The 19,170-nt window shown below is 42.8% G+C and overlaps 1 protein-coding gene across 1 annotated transcript in view; it reads right to left on the bottom strand.

The window, feature by feature from the left end:
* Positions 1-818: 818 nt before the first annotated feature.
* The window catches only part of ELL (elongation factor for RNA polymerase II), an 82,743-nt gene continuing 64,391 nt past the window's right edge, over positions 819-19,170 (bottom strand). The window contains exons 8-12 of the mRNA XM_005278996.5: positions 15,416-15,905; positions 11,972-12,038; positions 8,146-8,317; positions 6,864-6,908; positions 819-4,445 (exon numbers count right to left, since the gene is read on the bottom strand). Coding sequence (XP_005279053.1) covers positions 4,341-4,445; positions 6,864-6,908; positions 8,146-8,317; positions 11,972-12,038; positions 15,416-15,905 — 879 coding nt within the window. The 3' untranslated portion in view covers positions 819-4,340. The remainder of the gene's footprint in view (positions 4,446-6,863; positions 6,909-8,145; positions 8,318-11,971; positions 12,039-15,415; positions 15,906-19,170) is intronic.

Raw genomic sequence — 19,170 nt, 5'->3', positions numbered from 1 at the left:
TTGGATCCAAATGTGCGGTACACACGGAGGTCAGGCAAGCAGAACGCAGGTTAATGCCTGTCCATGAGCAGCACTGGAACATGGACATCCAGCTCCCTCTTGCAGAGGAGGTCGGCCGTTCGTAACATTTTCCACAGGGTCACAGGTCTCTATTTTCGCAGCCCTTCCATCCCCTGAACAGACGTAGGCAAGTAGGGAGGGCTAACAAAAATAACTATTAATCCCCCAGCGAGAACATTCTGAGATTAGGATTAGTCCACTTCAGAGAGCACCTTGCCCACACTTTACCCAGAAGGGGGCTGAGAGCGATGGAGCACAGGTAAGTACCTAGGCACTGCAGACAGACGAGGCTTTGGATTAAGAACCACCAGGGGAGAGAAAGGGGATAAATCAGAGCCAATTAGAGCAAACCTGATCCTAAAGCGCCAAGGACACAGGGCAGCTGATCCTGAATTCAAATCGTGAGGGAGTTTTCTGAGCCTCCGTCACACAGGAACAGCGAGATCAAAACTTCACTGAAAGCTACATTGTTCTGCATCGGCAATGATGTTTCCTGGGTGAAAGTTACCAAGTCCTTTGACGGTGACAGGCTGAACGCTAGCCCTGGGATGTACCCCATCGGAACCTGATCAGTGTCAGACCATACCCTGTGCCTTTGTTCCTCTCCCTACTGCAACGATAACTCCTTACGTTTTGGAATACAGAATTTTAGCACAATATTTCAAACATTCGGGTTCATTCTTTATTGGGGGGTTAAACCCCATGCCAGCCATTTACCCTCAGAATGAAACTCTGAAAAGAAATATACAACCTTGTGCTTGTTTTCCAATACAGTGAATTTATTATATGTTGCAAAATCAGCATTCAGCTTTTTAGTGTACAAAAAGACACTAGCTCTTTAAGAAAAGATTAGGAAAGCTGAAGAGTACGCTGCCTTTAAATCGTAACATTTTGGCAAAGTGAAAAGCTCTTTGTAAACTCCAACTCCATGGCTCAATAGAGTTTTATCCACAGTACAATATTACAAAGTAAAACACAGTATCAATAAGTTAGATCATACTTAATCATCTAGAACTGGTTTCTATTAACCCAAAAAGCACAAGATTTGCCTAGCTTCATACTCTCTAAAAAGAAAAGAAAAAAGAGAAGGAAAAAAAAAAAGGCAGATTTGACTACATAACACAGACCAAAAGAAAAGTGAAGCAGAAAGTTGTTAAGCTAATTGGGTCTCACAGTTTGGATAGTCATTAAATATTTTTTCAGCTTTATATTCCAATTCTAGAAGTTCCAGAATATACATGTAAATGTACATAATACATCTTTGTATACAACTGTTTGCAAAAATATTTTATAGCAGATGTATAAAGACTGAGATCCATCTCTACTTCTCTCAAAAAAAAAAAAATCCAAAAAACCCTTTCAAAATATTAAGGATCAGAATGAGACGTGTTTCCATGGAAGAATTTATTTATCTTGGTTCATAACTGATGCCCTTTTCTGCCATTTGGAGTTTTGTGGTTCCTTGCGTTTTCAAGAGGAAGCATACTTTGCGTTTCTTTTGCTAAAAAACACGTTGGCTGATAAATGTAGTTTGTGCTACAGATTAGACCACCAATCTGAAAGCCACTGACGAAAAAACTCTTTAAAGCCCAACTGCTTGCATCGTCATGATGCGGCCTTCTGGCAGAGGCTTTACACAGATTTAAGCTGCCACCAGAAAATGCTGGATTCCCACAACTGCCGGCTAGCAAAGCTGCCTACAGCAATACTCACTTGCTTTTCGGGCCTTGCATTGTGAATCCTCACAACATGCCCGGAGATCTCTGCTGACCACAATAAGAAGTACACAAACAAGGTGAAAAGGGAGCCCAATAGCAGAGCAACGTAACCCCCCACATTAACCACAGCTGGAACAAAACAGATCACTGATGCTCTAATAAAATAGATCTTGATGCGACTCTCAGCCACAGAAAGTCTGTCGGATCAAAGCTGTTTCAGATCGCCTATGTTTTTAGCAGGATTTGAGCTCTCATAAGGAAAAATGGACGTCCTTTGTTTCTGATATTCTCATGAAACCACCACTTGCTGTTGGGGGTGAGGGGGAACTTATGCATGTAACATCAAGAGAAAACTCATTTGACAAAAGCTTTTCACTTTAAATCATCCATATTTTTTAGCTTTCCCTATCCACTGGAAGCCCCAATGGGGCATGAGATGTTCTGAAGATTGCTACTTATGTCCACGAGACAAGAATAACCTTCCCCTGCTCTCCTCCCCCATGGAGCGTTAGTCTGCTCTCTGGGTAGGGGAAGCAGACACCAACATTTTCCTTAAAACTTCAGCTGTTTGTAGGACTTCACTCCCACAAACACTGGGTTCTTCCACCAAGTCATTCTGCAGACCTCTGTGAGAGCCTCCTTGCCCTCCCAGCTTCTTACTAACCCTTTACTGCTAGTCTGCAAATTGTAACTGGCCACTGGCTAGTCATGGATCATAGCTGCAGAACCCCTGTACCAGACCTGACATAGCGGTATATGCAAATGGCTCCCATTAGCACTAAGTCAGATCCCTGCCGGAGCAAACTAGGGTAGCATCAGTGATCCCACTGGTGTTGGAGGACTAGGCAGGAAAGAGAAACTCTGACACTTTAAAACTATCTACACCTTGAACAAGGGCCTTTTAAGACGATAAATGGTGAGAGGTTTTGGAGCACAAGCCTATTAAACTAGCAGCAATAGAGTCCAGCTAGAATGGAATTATTTCAGATGGACGCACATTTTCTTGGGCAGCAAAACACAAACCAGAACCTAGTCCGAGAAGAACTAGTCCCCCCTCCTCATTCCTGATGATCTGACTCTGCCATTTTACTCTCTCAAAGAGGATCACATTCTCCTGATGCAAGGAGCCACTACTGGGAACAAAATAAAACCACTGCTGTTTGGAAGATAAAATGGAAGCGGGAGTGAGTAAAATCACACAGGCTGGCAGGATTAAAAGGTAAAAACCACAGAGCTAAAGGGCACCTTTGTGCTTTTTGCTGAGTTCCTCACGCCTCGGCCATGTTCTAAAGTATTCCCTTCAAGTCCAAAAATCCAGAGGAAAGGGTTGGACAAAGCACAAGAGTGTAAGTGACCCGCACTGGACATGCTACCTTACTTCTCTCAAATTTCTCTTCCGGTTCCTGTTCTGAGCGTTTGATTCTCTGCTGCTGCTTCTTTGGAAATGTGCAGAACACAGAACAAGAAAGCATCGCCCTCCCCCACCCCACCAAATCCTTTTTTATCCCATTACAAACAACAAAATAACTTCTCTGGGTAATTATCCAATGAGCATTAGTAATACTGCAGTTATAAGACAGGGAAGGTTCTGAAACACTTGGCCTAAAAGGAAAAGGGAGGCACAGTTTTAGAAAAGATGCTTCTTTGTATATATATATATATATATATACACACACACATATATATATATATAGAAAAATAGACCACAGTCTCATTAGCAATTAATAAAATTGGCTGTCTTGGTATAAAACTATAAAAGTCAAAGACAGACAGGTCTCAGTCTCCCTGGCCTTGGTATATGAAGTATAATGCAGGCTGACTGAATTGTGCACACGGGAGGAGCCATGGCAAAGTTTACGCCGATAGTTTCCAAATGCACAAGCTGGATAAGAGATTTCATATACGAAGAATCCAAAAGTCTGCATCGGACAAAGCATTCGGTGCAGATTCCTGGGCAGTTTCTCTCCTGCTGACACAGCCACCTCAAGGAGAGCACAAACTGGAGAAGATGACAAACAGGAACAAACAGCGAGAGCTCTGGGAAATGGAGTATTTAACATGGTGCCCTGTAGCGCAGACAGCTTGCATATGAACATCGCACGTGCCAGAGAAGGAGGTAACTTAGCAGCATTCCAGTTCCTCGCCATCTGCAGAACAGAATATGCAACATGGCAAGAACTGGGCCAGCGATAACTAAACTTCATTCCAAACTTTATCCGTGAAAACAATGGATTCTTTACCTTTGGGAGTTTTATGCACTTTAGGTGAGTTTTCCCTTAAGTGTCAAAAGCTGGCTTCAAAGAAGCAGATTTTCCTTTATTTTCCTTTCCAACATTCAGAGAGGGTAAAACTGGAGAGGACGACGCCAGGCACTGGTTTCACTACTTGGCTCAGACACTAGCGTGACAGACTCCGCGTCATCATCATCTCCAAGTTCTTCCAACCACGAGGACTTCCTGCTTGGCTCTGAAAGGAATTTACTTTTTTTTGTTGTATAAAAGGAAACTGTAACATCCAAGTGAATCTTTTTTGCACTACCCAGTCCAGATATTGGTGCCAAGACTAAAACTGCTGTTGGTCATACTCTGCTATCAGTTTTTTTATATGAGCCAGTTTGTTGTGGAGGTATTCGCAGCGATTTTTTTCTTGGCTGTAATTAGGGTTTGTCTGCAAGGAAAAGGAAGATACAATTACCGAAGTTAATAGTTCTCCAGTTCTATCATAACACACATCACAGATAGAGTGGGTCAGACAGCCCCAAAATGCAAACCATATTGATGCTAGTTAACAGTAAGCACTGAAGTTTGATTCCTTTGCTGGATGGACAGTCACTGATGAGCCTAATACTTTTACCGTCCAATTAAGTTTCTTCATCAGGAAGATCTTTCCTCCTCCCTTAAAAAGGCACTTGGATTTGTTGTTGCCAGGTTACAGCAAACGGTGCTGGTCCTGGATTGTGTGGACCAGCTCTATTCCTCAACCCACCCTCAATCTAAAATTGGAAAGCTGTTCTGAGCAGGGTAACTCCAGTAAAAAAGCAAAACATCTCCTTTAAGTGGGAGATAGCTATAAGTCCTCCTTCCTTCATGAGGTTAGGGTTAGGCAAGGGCAGGTACTGCAGCGTGTATCCTAGCAGCTTGGGTGTTGCAGATCTGGGAGGGCACAGGCCAGCAATTTGTAAGTTTCTCATGAGAGGAGCTGGGGAGTGAACTCCCCCACCACTGCGGGATGGAAGGGGAAAGAGGTGCCCATTACTTTTGAGTCACTTTATATTAACTTATAAAAAGTTTGATTAATAGACATTGCAAGAAATAGTTAATTGTTCCAGGTTATAATAGGTTGTTCTATTACCATCTACAACACACCGTCATAAATGTAACGTGCTTATAACATTAAACCCTTATAAAACTATCAACAGAACCTTAGAAATGCAACCAGACTTCATTTCGATTAAGATGATGCCCCTCCTAACAGTGCAAGGATATAGGCCTCGGTGTCTGTTCTGTAACTGGGGCCCCCAGCCCCTGAATTAGGAACGCTAAGTAGGGTATTGCTAGAAGAATAGCCAGATTTTGACTACACTTGAAACATTTTAATATCAAACTGCAAGTGACCAAATAACCAAGCTCAGCCAATTTATTGTCTAAAGGCAAAACAGCACAATACAAAAGAGCGCCTCCATGAACCTGTTTTTTGCAGCCTGTAGTTCACCTTACACAGAGGGTATTGCCGGAAGTACGCATTCATATTCATCCTATTTTTTAGTAGGGCTGTGTACAAGTTAAAAAACAGTGTGTGTGTCACTTAAGATCCAACCTATTTGTTCGTTAACTTGTTCTGCACCTTCCCTTATCTCCTTCACCGGACACCACAGTCCAAGTGCTAGGGGCTGGGAAGATACCTCCCAAGCTGAGGGCAGGACAGTCACATGGTCTGGTTTCTGACATTCCAGATCTGCCTATACCAAGTGCTGAGTTGTGCTGTGCAGGGTATTGTGGGATATACACCTTGACACGAGTGAGCAGAAGGGAACAGCACTGGGGGAAGAGCACAACACATTCAGTTACCATACCTGCCCCCATGCTGGGTACAATGACGTGCAATGCCCCTAACCTATGTATTAGCTAACAAAGGGGGATGTGAGGGCCTCTTCCACAAGGCCCCAAAGGGGACACAAAGGTCACCTGTGTAGATAGGCTATCAAGCAATGACACAACAGCTTTATCTGCAGCCCGCCAGCTCTGCTCTCCCTCCCTGCCTCGGAGCTGAACCACAGGATCCTTCTAAAAGGGAAGTGGAGCGCAGGGGAGAGTGCCCCAGAAACTCACTTCACAAAGCCCATCAACTCCTCAGCAAAGGGAGGGCTCAGAATCCCTTTCACAAACTAAAAATCTGATAAAAGAAAAACCACAGTGGTTCGAGGTGTGCCCCACGTCATTGCTCACCGCTTGGCTCGCTGCCCCCCTGCATTTCTACCTCACCTATCTAGACTACAAGCCCTCGGGGCAGGGACCATGTCGTTTTACATGTCTGAGGCACATAAAACACTGCAGGTGCAACACAAAGAATAAAACCAACAGGCCAGTATCCTCAGTGGAGGATTTTAATGGCCAGTCCATCTGTATTAGTAGCCACTTTGAACGTAGTTATATCGTCATGCATTGAGAAATGCCAGTGACACCACAAAACAAGGGGGACCCCAATAACTGTTACTCAAAGCCTCAGATGTGCCCTTTTGCTATCCTAGGCACTAACACAGAAACTTAGCTCATTCCAGGGGGCCATGTAGGGATCTGGGGCAAAAATCTGATCTGTTTGGGGATTGGTCCTGCTTTGAGCAGGGGGTTGGACTAGATACCTCCTGCGGTCCTTTCCAACCTTGATATTCTATGATTCTAACATAGACGAAGTGCTAACACATCTCACTGAAGGGCCTTGCCTCAGCCATTGAGCCCCATCTAACCAGCAGAGGGAGCTCTTTCCTTCCTGACAAATTGCAACCAGACAAATCACATAAGCTAAACCTTGTCCCTGCTAAGTGGAGAAAGGGATTATTTTAATTTGTGGCTGAGAGTTTTCACTCACCTTTTTGATTTTACGATATTCCTGTAAAATTTGATCATGGATCGTCTGAAAAAGAAAGGACATCATCAAGTTCTTTGTTTCTATAAAAACAATACAACTGGAACCTACTTTAGTGAGTGGCACTTTGACTATTCAAAGTTGAGTCCAGTGAGACCCTGACCTCTTTCCCAGAGGGCGCTGTTTATCAAACTATCACATGGAAAGAATTACTGTATATTTCCCCCCCCAGTTTCTTGCACCTGGAATTATTTTGGTGTGTTTTAGGTCATCGTGGCCCTTTCCAAATTGAAAAGTGGCCAGTTCAGAATTTCCAGTACAGCGTACAGGAGATATGCTAACTTGATGGCAAAATAAATAAAAATGTATATTTGCATTCACATAAAAGAGTTGGCTGTTCAATATCAAAAGGGAAAAAAGCAGCTACGGTTTAGTGGAGGAGATGTGGCAAGGACAGAGCCCGAAATATGTACAGCTGGCCAACAATTAGTTGATCCAAAACAAGGGCCTGACCCCTTCAACAGTTACTGTGCGTTTTACTGCGAGTGGCTTCATTGGCTTCAATGACTCACCCTGGCAATGGTTACACCGACAGCAAGTGCTGGAAGGATCAGGCCCCAAGAATGCAGTTCTTGAGGAGAGCTACCTAGTCTACTCTGCATGTAGCTTAACTTTCCTCCACTGACGAGTGTTGAATTATTTTGCTGTCCCAAGAAAAGCAACAGCAAAACAAAGGGTATTTCAGGGGAGGTGAAGGACACTGGAGCAGTACAAGAAGTGCTCCGTAAAGAACAGTTTATTATCCTCAGTGAAATTTATTTTCTCAAGCTAATGAATAGTTAAAGCTCTTAAAAACAGTCTGACAGGTTGAATACTACTCTACTATTAAGATCAAAGCGTCAGGAGAAACAGATGACCCCATATTAACTCGCTTTCCATCTTTAATAAGCTCCCATATGGGTGAAATATGTAATGATATACAGCAGGGTTTGGCTGGGGACACCAATTGTCTCAGGGAGGCTGCTCGTTGTCAACAAGTACCACAATGTGTGTTTCAACTGAAAGAACACAGGGCTGTTGTACAAACAGCCTGAAAAGCTGTCAGCTGCATGAACGCTCTGCCTCCATCAGTTCTGGGCTGTGTACAGTGCATTTAACACAGTCTCCCAGTGCCTGAGGCAAGTCCTCCCAAGACACCCCAACAAGAAGGCCACATGAACTACAACCAAACCACAGCTCTGCGAGCGGCAGGGTTAGGTTTTCAAACAGATATTCCTGCTTATACCTTATATTCTTCAGAGCCTTGCGAAAGCTGCTTCAGCTGGGAATCTAACTGGGTGAACCGTCGAGTTATTCTCTCTATCCGGGCGTGCAAGTCTCTGTACTCATTGTACTCCGCATTGAAGTCATTCTTATAACTCTGACGCTGCTCCAAAGAGGAAATGGATGCATATTTTCTGAAGGGAACAGAGTTTAAACAGCAGTTTACAACAAATGTCTCTTTTCAAGCAGCAATGTTACTGCAGTTCAAAGAAGCAGGTCTGGCAAGTGCTTGCCTTCCAGGACAAACAGTGTTATTTGCATTGCAACAGCACCTGGACGCCTCAGTCAGCACTGGGCCCCCACTGGTCTGGGGACTGCACGAACACAGAAGGCACAGCACTTCCCATATTAAAAAAGGGGACATATCCCCTCTTCACCTTCTGAAAATACCTTGCACAAACCGAACACACAGAGTGCCCATGCATATCCAAAGGGACATCTTGTAGGTCATTTAAAAGCCACTCAGTTTAATCAAACACAATTAACCTGACTTTCAGCAGGGCACCTTCTAACTAGTCCGATATAAGCGACCACTCTTCCCTTTTCATCTCCATGTTTGACCTCACATCTGCTTTAACAAGTTTACCATAGGTCACACCACCAATCTCTCACCTTACTCTTTGCAGCAGTGACGGGGGGGGCTGGAGATCTGCCAGGCTAACACAGGTCTTGAGTGACTGAAGGAGAACAGAGTGAAGGACTCTGAACTATTACCGCTCTGTATTAAAGGGAGCCTAATTTATTAAGATGCACCACTAAAGTGACTGAATTGACATGTATGTTGTATGCAGTGTTGTGATAGCCACATTGGTCCCAGAATGAGAGACACAAGGTGGGTGAAGTAATATCGTTTATTGGACCAACTTCTGTCGGTGAGAGACAAGCGTTCCAGATACACAGAGCTCTTCCTCGGGGCTGGGAAAGGTACTCCGAGTGGCCCAGCTACCTATCAGTTTATTAGAGGATACGACTGTTCTCTGTGCTGCAAAGTTGTGGTTTTACTGGGCTACTGACCAGCAGACTGCATAGGCGAGAGGACACAAAGCGATCACTCCGTACCTGAGCTATCAATCCTCACCCTCAACATTTTCAAAAGATGAGCCTGGGAATTTAACCTCATAAGCTGCTGGATACTAAGGCTGTGTCTACACTAGCACGTTTGTTAGTAAAACTTTTGTCAGTCGGGGTGTGAAAAAATAAATAAAACACACCTGACTGACATAAGTTTCACCGACTGGGGTAGACAGTGCTACGGCAGCAGGAGAGGCTCTCCCACCAACACAGCTACAGCCGCTCGTTGGGGTGGTTGAAGGATACCGACGGGAGAGCTCTGTCCCGTCGGCACAGAGTGACGACGCAGGAGAGCTCACAGCAGCATAGCTGTGCTGCTGTGAGGTTTGCAGTGTAGACGTAGCCTTAAAATCATGGTCTTAATAAAGACACTGGATTTATGGCTTATTACAACAACTTGTAACTACTAACCCCCCACCCCTATTTTTGTCCTATGATACAAGGATGTTAACGGGCCACTTCACCTTGAATGGTCCCTTAGTTTAGCATAAATACTTAGCACATATTCTATCTGTTCCAGCTGTGACGCTGGAAGTTCCTTTCCCAGACCTGAGGAAGAGCTCTGTCTACCTGGAAAGCTTGTCTCTCTCATCAGCAAAAGCTGGTCCAATCAGCATTACCACCTCCCCCACCTTGTCTTTCTGAATTGCCACAAACTTACTGCACAAACGAGGAGGAGGCTCCAGTGATGCACCCTGGCCATCTCATCACAGCCTGACTGGTTTGATTTCTGGAAACTTAAGCCACAGTGACCTCAGGCAAAAGAAGCCACCAATATGGGTGAAGAAACCACCAAGCTGATGGTCGTTTCCACCAGCTAATAACGGTCAGTCACTGAGCTGGTCAACATACTGGTTGGAAGAGGAAGTCAGATGCTTGCTGGAGAGGAGTGTACGTTGCAAATATCTATAATATGCATTAGTGCCATGCACTGAGAAAATGGCACTCAGAGGTAAGGTTTCACATCTGTATCAGGCACATGGGGTGATGGTCAGACTACTCAGTGACTCAAATATCAAACATTCAAATCAGACCCAAAGACAAGGTTGAGTATATGGCTGGCAGCTCAGGTGTTTTCTCTCTCTGGGTATAACCCCCAAGGATTCCTCACTCTAGAAAGACATGGTGGCCTATCAGAGGTAACATCTTACATGCATGCTGCACTCAAACAGTCCTCAATTTCTTCAACAGCAGTGCCAACATCCATTCAAAGAACTCAGTTGTGAATTCCCCTATACACCAATAAAACCACCACTTTGATTAGAGCACGGGAAACCGTCATACCCTCTAATACACCAAGCTGTGACTGGCCATTTTTGCATTGCAAGAAGAATAAAGGATGCCCTCCTCTCCACCTCTTCATGAAACACAAGGCTGCATGATCCCTGGGTACCCCAAAATGGACCCAGTGAGGCTAGAAGAGGGCTGGCAGCACTACCTTGCCCGATTCAGGGGTATATGTGCCAGATCTGAGTGACATTTCACAACAGCAGAAAGTGTGGAGTTTTATTTACAAACAGATCTGGCTTGAAGCAGCCAAAAAACTCAAGCGACAAAGAGTCCTGTGGCACCTTCTAGACTAACAGACGTATTGGAGCATAAGCTTTCGTGGGTGAATACCCACTTCGTCAGACATCTGACTCTGTTGCTTTTTACAGATCCAGACTAACACGGCTACCCCTCTGATACCAAAAACTCAAGTAGAAGAGATGTGAGTTACCCATAGCAACAAGTACTGCTTAATGGGAGTCAGGGGGATTTGATTAAAAAAAGGAGTCTAAGGCACCATAACCCAGGGATTACCCTTCCTATGAGGAGTAACCCAAACTGGTATTCTGAGCCTGCTACTTTTCCCCACCTAATTCAACTATCCATTAACGTCCTATCTGGAGCCATCTTTCACCCACACACCACCACAAAGACTTGTGAGTAGGTCACACAACAGGTCAGATGTCACTAAAACAAAGGGAGATAGAACCTCACTATCCTCACCACCCACACAGCAAGGATACCAGCAAAAATAAAATCTCATATCATATTCAGTCAATGACTGGACAAAAGGATCTAGAGCCATATTTAACACTGATTGAACAAACAGGTTCCTGGCTTACAAGTGGACTGATACTAAAATCATTAGCAATATTTGTGAACACTAAAACATTACAGATAAATACACTTAACAGCAAACATTTTAAAAAGCAGTTTCTCACTTCCCCATCAAACTCAGTACAGGGTTTTCCTTGCAACAAGATGATCTTTCAGATATACCCTAAGAATCCAGAGTACTGCTGGGAAAGTGACTGACTTCTGTCTAATACTAGCAAGTTATTTCCTCTCAAGGTCTCCATCTATAAAATAGGATATTGTTTACCGACCTCCAAACGGGTTGTCAGGATTAATGTGTTTCAAGGGCGTTGACAATTAGATATTGCTATTTATGGGGTAGGTGTAATCAACCACTGCAGGGAAAACAGCCTTGAATTTGGGGGTGGAGGGGAGGAAGAACCTGCTGTAAAACGTAGTTGGAGTTTAAGGCCATACGTTTGTGAATTTGGATTCAATACCTGGGTTTGTGTTTGGTTTTTTAAATAAATTTTTACAGAGTTCTAACATAGAAATCAGAAAATAACTGAGTTAGTTATGTCTTAGTCACCAGCTGGTTTTGATGAATAGTTTGGAATTGGATCCCAAGGTAATGATACAATGAAGATACTTACAATAAATAATCTGGCATTTCCGAAGTTGATGTTGGTACACTAGAATTATTGCACGTTCCATTTAAACCTGCAAAAAATAAAAACCCACATTTGCATCAGCCCTACATCTTACAAAGGTATGTTTAGCTACAGTCCAACTTCATACCCCATTTACAAAATGCATTTTCCTTGATAGAAAAGGATTTGTGGTTCTAGTTTTAACTGACCTAAGGCAGAGTGTATCAACATTATGAGATGGCTGGAATTGCAAGATTTAGCTAATATTCATCTATTTGCAAATGCGTTGAGCAGCAAAAACATCTCTTAATTTAACTGGTTTATAAATATTGCTGCATGCCACCCAGCAGGGATAACATACTAATCCCAGCACTAGTGAACTGCAAAACAAATGAATGCAGTCCAGATGGACAGATCAGAAAGTTGAGCAGAGTATAGTTATTTCCCCTTCTGTTCTATACTACATGCTTTACTGCTATTCATGTTTTACATGTCAGAATGGGATGAAGGGATATGTTCAACACTGCATTTAGAGATGTATGGCTTCATAAAGCAAACACCTGCTGTTATTCATGCATGTCTACAGAGTAGGCCATCCACACACAGAGCCCAACAGGAAGCACTCCCTATTCCAGAAAGCTTTTAGCAAAATGGTTGTGTCGCTACAGCCATGCCGCTAAAAGGCGTGCAGTGTGGCCGCTGTTTGTCGGCTCTCTGCCCAACAAAAAACGTTCACCCCTCCCACAAACAGCGTTTGCGTTGTCGGCAGGAGAGCGTTCCTGTCGACAATGCGCTGTTCATACTGGCACTCGTCACAGCAAAACTTGTCTTTCGGGGGAGAGGGGATAACACCTCTGAAAGACAAAAGTTTTGTCGTTCAATTGCCAGTGTAGACATCACCTAAAAATCCCATAAGGTTTTCTTGGGGTAAGAGAATGGCACCAGATCTTGGCAGGCATAAGATTTAGGTCCAAGGTAGACTTGACTTCAATCTGAGCTGAACACATAACTAACTATTCCTTTCACGTGACAAATCTGAGGAACTGTCCCAGATTGAGGTGTCATTAGAGGAGGTTTTGGAACAAATTAATAAATTAAACACTAATAAGTCACCAGGACCAGATAATATTCACCTAAGAGTTGTGAAGGAACTCAAATGTGAAATTGCAGAACTACTAACTATGGTATGTATCCTACCACTTAAATCAGTCTCTGTACCAGGTAAGTGGAGGGTAGCTAATATAACACCTATTTGTAAAGAAGGCTCCAGAGGTGGTCCTAGCAATTACAGGCCGCCGATACTGTTAATTTCAGTACCAGGCAAATTGGTTGAAACTACAGTAAAGAATAGAATGATCAGACATACTGATGAACACAATTTGTTGTGGAAGAGTCAACACAGCTTTTGTAAAGGGAAATCATGCCTCACCAATCTATTAGAATTCTCTGAGGGAGACAACAAGCATGTGGACAAGGGTAATCCAGTCGAAACAATGTACTTGGACTTTCAGAATGCCTTTGACAAGGTTCCTCAGCAAAGGCTCTTAAGCAAATCAAGCAGTCATGGGATAAGTTATCCTCTCATGGATCAGTAACTGGTCACTGAAAACTGCCCTCTGCTGTTCTTTCCCTCTGAAGCATCTGGCCACTGGCATGCGGTATGGCTATGTTCTTATGACCACCTCAGGGGAGGATACCCCATAAGCAGCGGGAAATTAACTTGAAAGGTGAGAAGTGTGCAATGCTCTGATTGGCCCTACTAGGAAGTCAGCTGCAGTCTGAGAGGAAGAAGCAAGTTGCAGAGGCAAATGGGGGTGGCTTCAAAGCCACAGAACTGAGGGTGTACTCATCCTATTTTGGAGAAGTACAATGTGCTTCAAAGCAAATGAGTCAGCAAAGCAAGTAGAATCTTGACTCTATATTGATCTTGTAATACAGAAATGAGTTACATAGAAATGGTAGCATATTCCCCAAGACCCACATTTATAGCATCAGCTACAACTACTTTGGTGTTTTCATCCCCCTAAAATTCCTCTGGAGTAGTTATCCCAAAGCTACGTCTGAAGTAATAAATCCAGTCCTAGGATGAGCTGCCCCAATTTTCCCTTTTAAGATACATTCCTGTCGGAGGCTGTACCAAGACTTCCTTAAGGCGAAGGAAAGCGTACCAGGAAAGCATCCTGAAGTACCAAAACCTTCCCCATTTATAATGGTCAGAACAGCCTACACGATAGCAGTTGAAATCACTTGTCAGCAATCAGATCCTGTGTACATGAACTGCTCTGGCTAGGACGGGAAATCATGAGATTTAATATCTTCTCGATTGAGTTCACCCCATATTGAACTGGAAGTTCATTCTCTAAAACAAGTGTGTCCCTTTATCAAAAACAGTTACATTCTGTTAAAGCCCAAATACAAGTAAAAAATAGAATGATCTCCTGTAAAAGATAAACTCTACTCAAAAGAAAGGAAGGTATATGCATTCCCATGCATCAAAGCTGGAGAGGATTTAGTGTGGTTAAAAATGGCGTTTAATTAGAAGTAATGGGGTAAAATTAAGGAAAAAAGGCTGGATGTAATGTATAATTTAGTGACAGATCTATGAGCCTTGAACTACTATTTTCCATGGCTGCAGTAGAAGCAATATTACTTGAGACATTATAAATTAGACTTGACAAAGTAGTAGCAAACAGGAAACATGACTGCACTAACAGGTGAATGGACTAGATTAGCCAACAGATGTTTTCCCACGTAATTTCTGTGAATCTACGCAGCAAGTAATCTTTGAAACTCTGTATTGGGGTTGTTTTTTCCATTCTTCCTTTTTAACACTTGAGATGTTGGTAGTTTTGTTGATCCTTGAGAAAATTAGATCAGGTAAATAAGATATAACAATGAACTTTATTAGCTTGAAAGCTTATACTGTCTGAGTCCTAACAACAACAGGTATCATGTTAAGTTTATCTACAGCTTCTGTTGTATCCAACATTGTATCCACAAAGGCTTTTAATGCCTTTGATGTGACTAGTTTTTCCATTATGGAGTTAAAATCAACACAATGATCAACAATATGAAAATGCAAATCCGTTGGGAAATAGAGTGGCAGCTATAAGTAATCAGTGACAAACTGGTATTCAGACCAGAATGACTATCCATGTACTAATACAAGGCTTTTAATTTAATTAGGAGAAACTGGACACAAATCAGAAGTAGATTCCAAAACAGTATAAAATCAAAATTAAACAGGAAAACCTTGATACACTCTGCACAGAAAAGCCCATATGTTGATCTAGATAGAGATAGTGAGAGAGTTTCACTAGCACAGTCTCTGGCCTTGGATCTATAGGCAGGACACTTTGTTTCTGTTCTAAACTCACCATACAATCGATATTTTCCATGCAGCCATTTGTTCGTACAGGCAGGCAAAGAGTTTCAGAATTCACATACCTGCGACACCCTTGGAGGTATTCGTTTTTAAGCCACCTTTCTTGATTAGTTCACAGTCCTGCTTCTCCTCTTTGCATTTTTCTTCACTTTTCTCTTTTCTCTCTTTTTCTTTGTGCTTTTTGGATTTTTTCTTTGTTTTCACATACAGTGAGCTACAGTTGTGTTTGCTCGTTTGGGGACAGTCTGTTGACAAAGTATTAGTCAATCTGTCAGTTGCCTCTGGGTTCTCACAGTCTCTGCCATTGTGACTTAGGTCACTGCTGACATCAGAAAGGGGGTCATGAGGCCTTGGAAGCTCCAGAACTGGTAAGTGAGAGCCGGAGCTGACAGAATCGGCCACAGCCGACTGCACGGCAGGAGCAGGTGCATCTTTCCCGTTCGAGGAGTTCAGTTTCCCATTAAAAGTGGGCTGAGTTCTATGGGCCAAGTGAGATATCCTAGGCTTTTTGTTGGCTAGTGGATCAATGAATTCCAGAGGCTGGGATCGTTTCTGAGGACAAAGAAAAACATTCTTTTAAAGACTAACAAGACAGTGATTTCAAATCAGTCATTTGCTTTAAGTACTCTGCTTCACCAGTAGGTGGCACTGCTGTATCAATAAGCAAACAAAAGTCCCTAGAAAAGAAATAAAATAAAATAAAATAAAGTACTTTGGCCAGCGGCCCAATGCAGAAAAGGCATTCAATAAAGATAATCAAACATTCTTGTTCTGTATATGGGGGAAAAAAACAGATGAAGTCATATTATAACTTTCCATTCCATTAGTATCTCAGGAGGATACTAAACAGTAGCAACTAAAGTTGGACATTTCTAAAATCAGCAGGTCCAGATAACTTGCATCCAAGAGTTTTCAAAGAGCTGGCTGAACATTAAAGTTGATTTTCAATAAGTACTGGAACCTGGAGAAATTCCAGAAATCTAGAAGTAAGCTAATGTTGTGCCGATATTTAAAAAGGGTGAAGAGGATGACCCAGATAATCTTAGGCCTGTTGGTAACATATAGGTCTCAATTAAAGAATAAAAGGAGGGTAATCTAATTAATGCAGTCAATAGGGGTTAATGGAAAATAGATCTTGTGTAACCTGATATCTTTTTCTGATGAAATTACAAGTTTAGTGAATAAAGGTGATAGTGTTGATGAGACTTCTGTAAGGTGTTTGACTTGGAACTGCATGACATTTTGATTAATAACCACAACGATGTAAAATTAATGTAGCACACATTAAGTGGATTAAAAGATAGCTAACAGATGGGTCTCAAAATGTAATTGTAAACCGGGAATCATCTAGCACGGGGTCGGCAACCTTTCAGTGCTGAGTCTTCATTTATTCACTCTAATTTAAGGTTTTGCGTGCCAGTAATATATTTTAAAGATTTTAGAAGCTCTCTTTTTATAAGTCTATAATATATTACTTTATATACAATAGTTTAGTTAATAAGGTTTTTAAAATGTTTAAGAAGCTTCATTTAAAATTAAATTAAAATGCAGAGCCCCCCGGACCGGTGCCAGGACCTGGGCAGTGCGAGTGCCACTGAAAATCAGCTCGTGTGCCGCCTTCGGCACGCGTGCCATAGGTTGCCTACCCCGATCTAGCAGTTGTGTCTCAGTGCGTTACCACAGGGATCAGTTCTTGGCTTGATGCTATTTAACATTTTTATTAATGACCTGGATAGACACAAGGAGCTCATTCTATTTAGCTTAACACAAAAGTTAAGGGATGACTTGATTACAGTCTACAAGTCCCTGCATGCGGAACAAACATTTAATATTGGGCTCCTCAATCTAGCAAAGACAGGTCTAACGTGATCCACTGGCTGGAAGCTGAAGCGAGACAAATTCAGACTGGAAATAAGGCATACATTTTTAACAGTGAAAGTAATTAACCAGGCTCGTGGGGGATGCTTCATCACTGGCAATGTTTAAATCCAGATTGGATGTTTTTCTACGAGCTCGGCTCTAGGAACTATTTTGGGGCAGGTCTCTGGCCTGTGTGATACAGGAGATCAGACCAGATGATCACAATGGACCTTTCTAGCCTTAGAATCTATGAATCCAATGCAAATCCACCAAGCTGTCTCACCGGAGACCCCAGATAGGACATAAGCTTGTGACTTAGAGTATAAACTGCCAGCCCTCAATCTAATACAAGGAGAAACTGGATTCTGCTACTCAAGCAGCTAATTCTCTTAGAGACCCTAACGATAACTGCACAGCCACACAAAAAGGAGTGGGAGTGCTACACAGGACTAGAAGGCCCTTGCCCAGAGAGGCTGCATGAGCAAGTGGATAGAGAAAGCTATAAGGGGTCAGGTCCTAAAAAGTAATTACTGGTACTACTCTGCTCTCTTCCTCTCCTGTAGAAGCCCAAACCAAGCCCTGTCAGTCTCTTTCCAACTTTTTTGTTTCAAAATTTCCCCCGGTGGGAGCAAAGCTACCCCCATGCAAGGGGTAATGGAAGAATACTAACAAAACAGAGGGCTGCAATCTCTTCTGTCTGGAGAGCATTTCCAATAAGTATTTGCCAAAGATGCTGCTTTTGCAAAACACCAATGTAGGATAATGGCAAAGGAGAAAGCATATTCAGTGGTTAGAGCTCCAAGAGTCAGGATTTCTGGATACTACTCCAGACTGATACTGACTTACTCTGTGGCCTTTGGTTAGTCAGTTGAACTTTGTGCCTCAGTCTCTTCCTCTATAAAATAGGGGTAATATCCTTCCCCACCTCAAAAGAATTCAAGGAAGGCGAAGTGGGCCCAAGGCTGAATGTTTGTAAAGAACTGTGAGTTCACAGTACGAAAGATGCTAGAGAAATGCTGAAACTTAGGCACTTAATCTTAAGCACTACTGACATATGGAAAACTCCTGGCAGGCTGGAAGTAGAGAGAAGGCAGGAATTTTCCACTTGCCCTTTCAGACCTATTGGGATGGAGTTCTGAAGATAATGCTTTGAGAAAATGCTTTTCAGTGATAAATCCACTGCTGATGGATGAGGGTAACTAACCACATCTGCATCTTAAATCAGGTGGCTGTTCGGGGGGGCCACAGGTTAGCTTAGGAGGAGTTACACTGTGAAAGAACCTTTCTTCAGTCAATGTACAAAAAGCTTAGCTTGGAGCCAGAAGCTATGGCTGACAGCCCAAATCCAGTTTCAGAGGCAGCCAAATTACCTTGGATAGCCTTCAGTACCACAGTGTACATTTGCCTTGCTGCAAAAGGCTACACCGAGTCTGAGGCAGGATTACTTAGCACCTACTGGAATACTGGGGATAGTTTTGACTGCGTTTCTTTTGGATATTTAATGATTGTCCTTACTGTCTCAGACAGCATTGTGGTGTTTGCAAGTGGAATTTTTGTTCCCTCAAAGTCCATTTGGAATCTCAGCTCCTTTGATGGAAATCATCCGATTAGCTTTCTTCTTCCAGTTAATTCCCCGCATTTGCCAACTCGCGAAGGCCCAAGAATGCTTAGTGACAGGAAGTCCTGCTTTCCAAACTAGTTACAATCAGGAGGGATGTGGAGAGGAAATATGCACTCTGCCAAGGATTTATGGGGCAACCACATCACTTCCTCAATGTCTCCTGGTGGCTTTTCAATACTGTTACCACCTCTTTGCTACAAGGTGCAGGGCTGTGCAGATAGAGGGAGGGATGATGAAGACGACTACAAGCAACCCCCAATAAGTGTGCCCCACACATTCTGGTGCCTGCAGATCCTGACAGATGAAAACAAACCAAATAAAGAATGGCCAATTTTT

This window comes from Chrysemys picta, chromosome 25 (assembly GCF_011386835.1).
Source record: "Chrysemys picta bellii isolate R12L10 chromosome 25, ASM1138683v2, whole genome shotgun sequence".
NCBI lineage: Eukaryota > Metazoa > Chordata > Testudines > Emydidae > Chrysemys > Chrysemys picta.
Note: the sequence above shows the minus strand (reverse complement) of the source record. Positions and strands in the feature narration are given on the sequence as shown.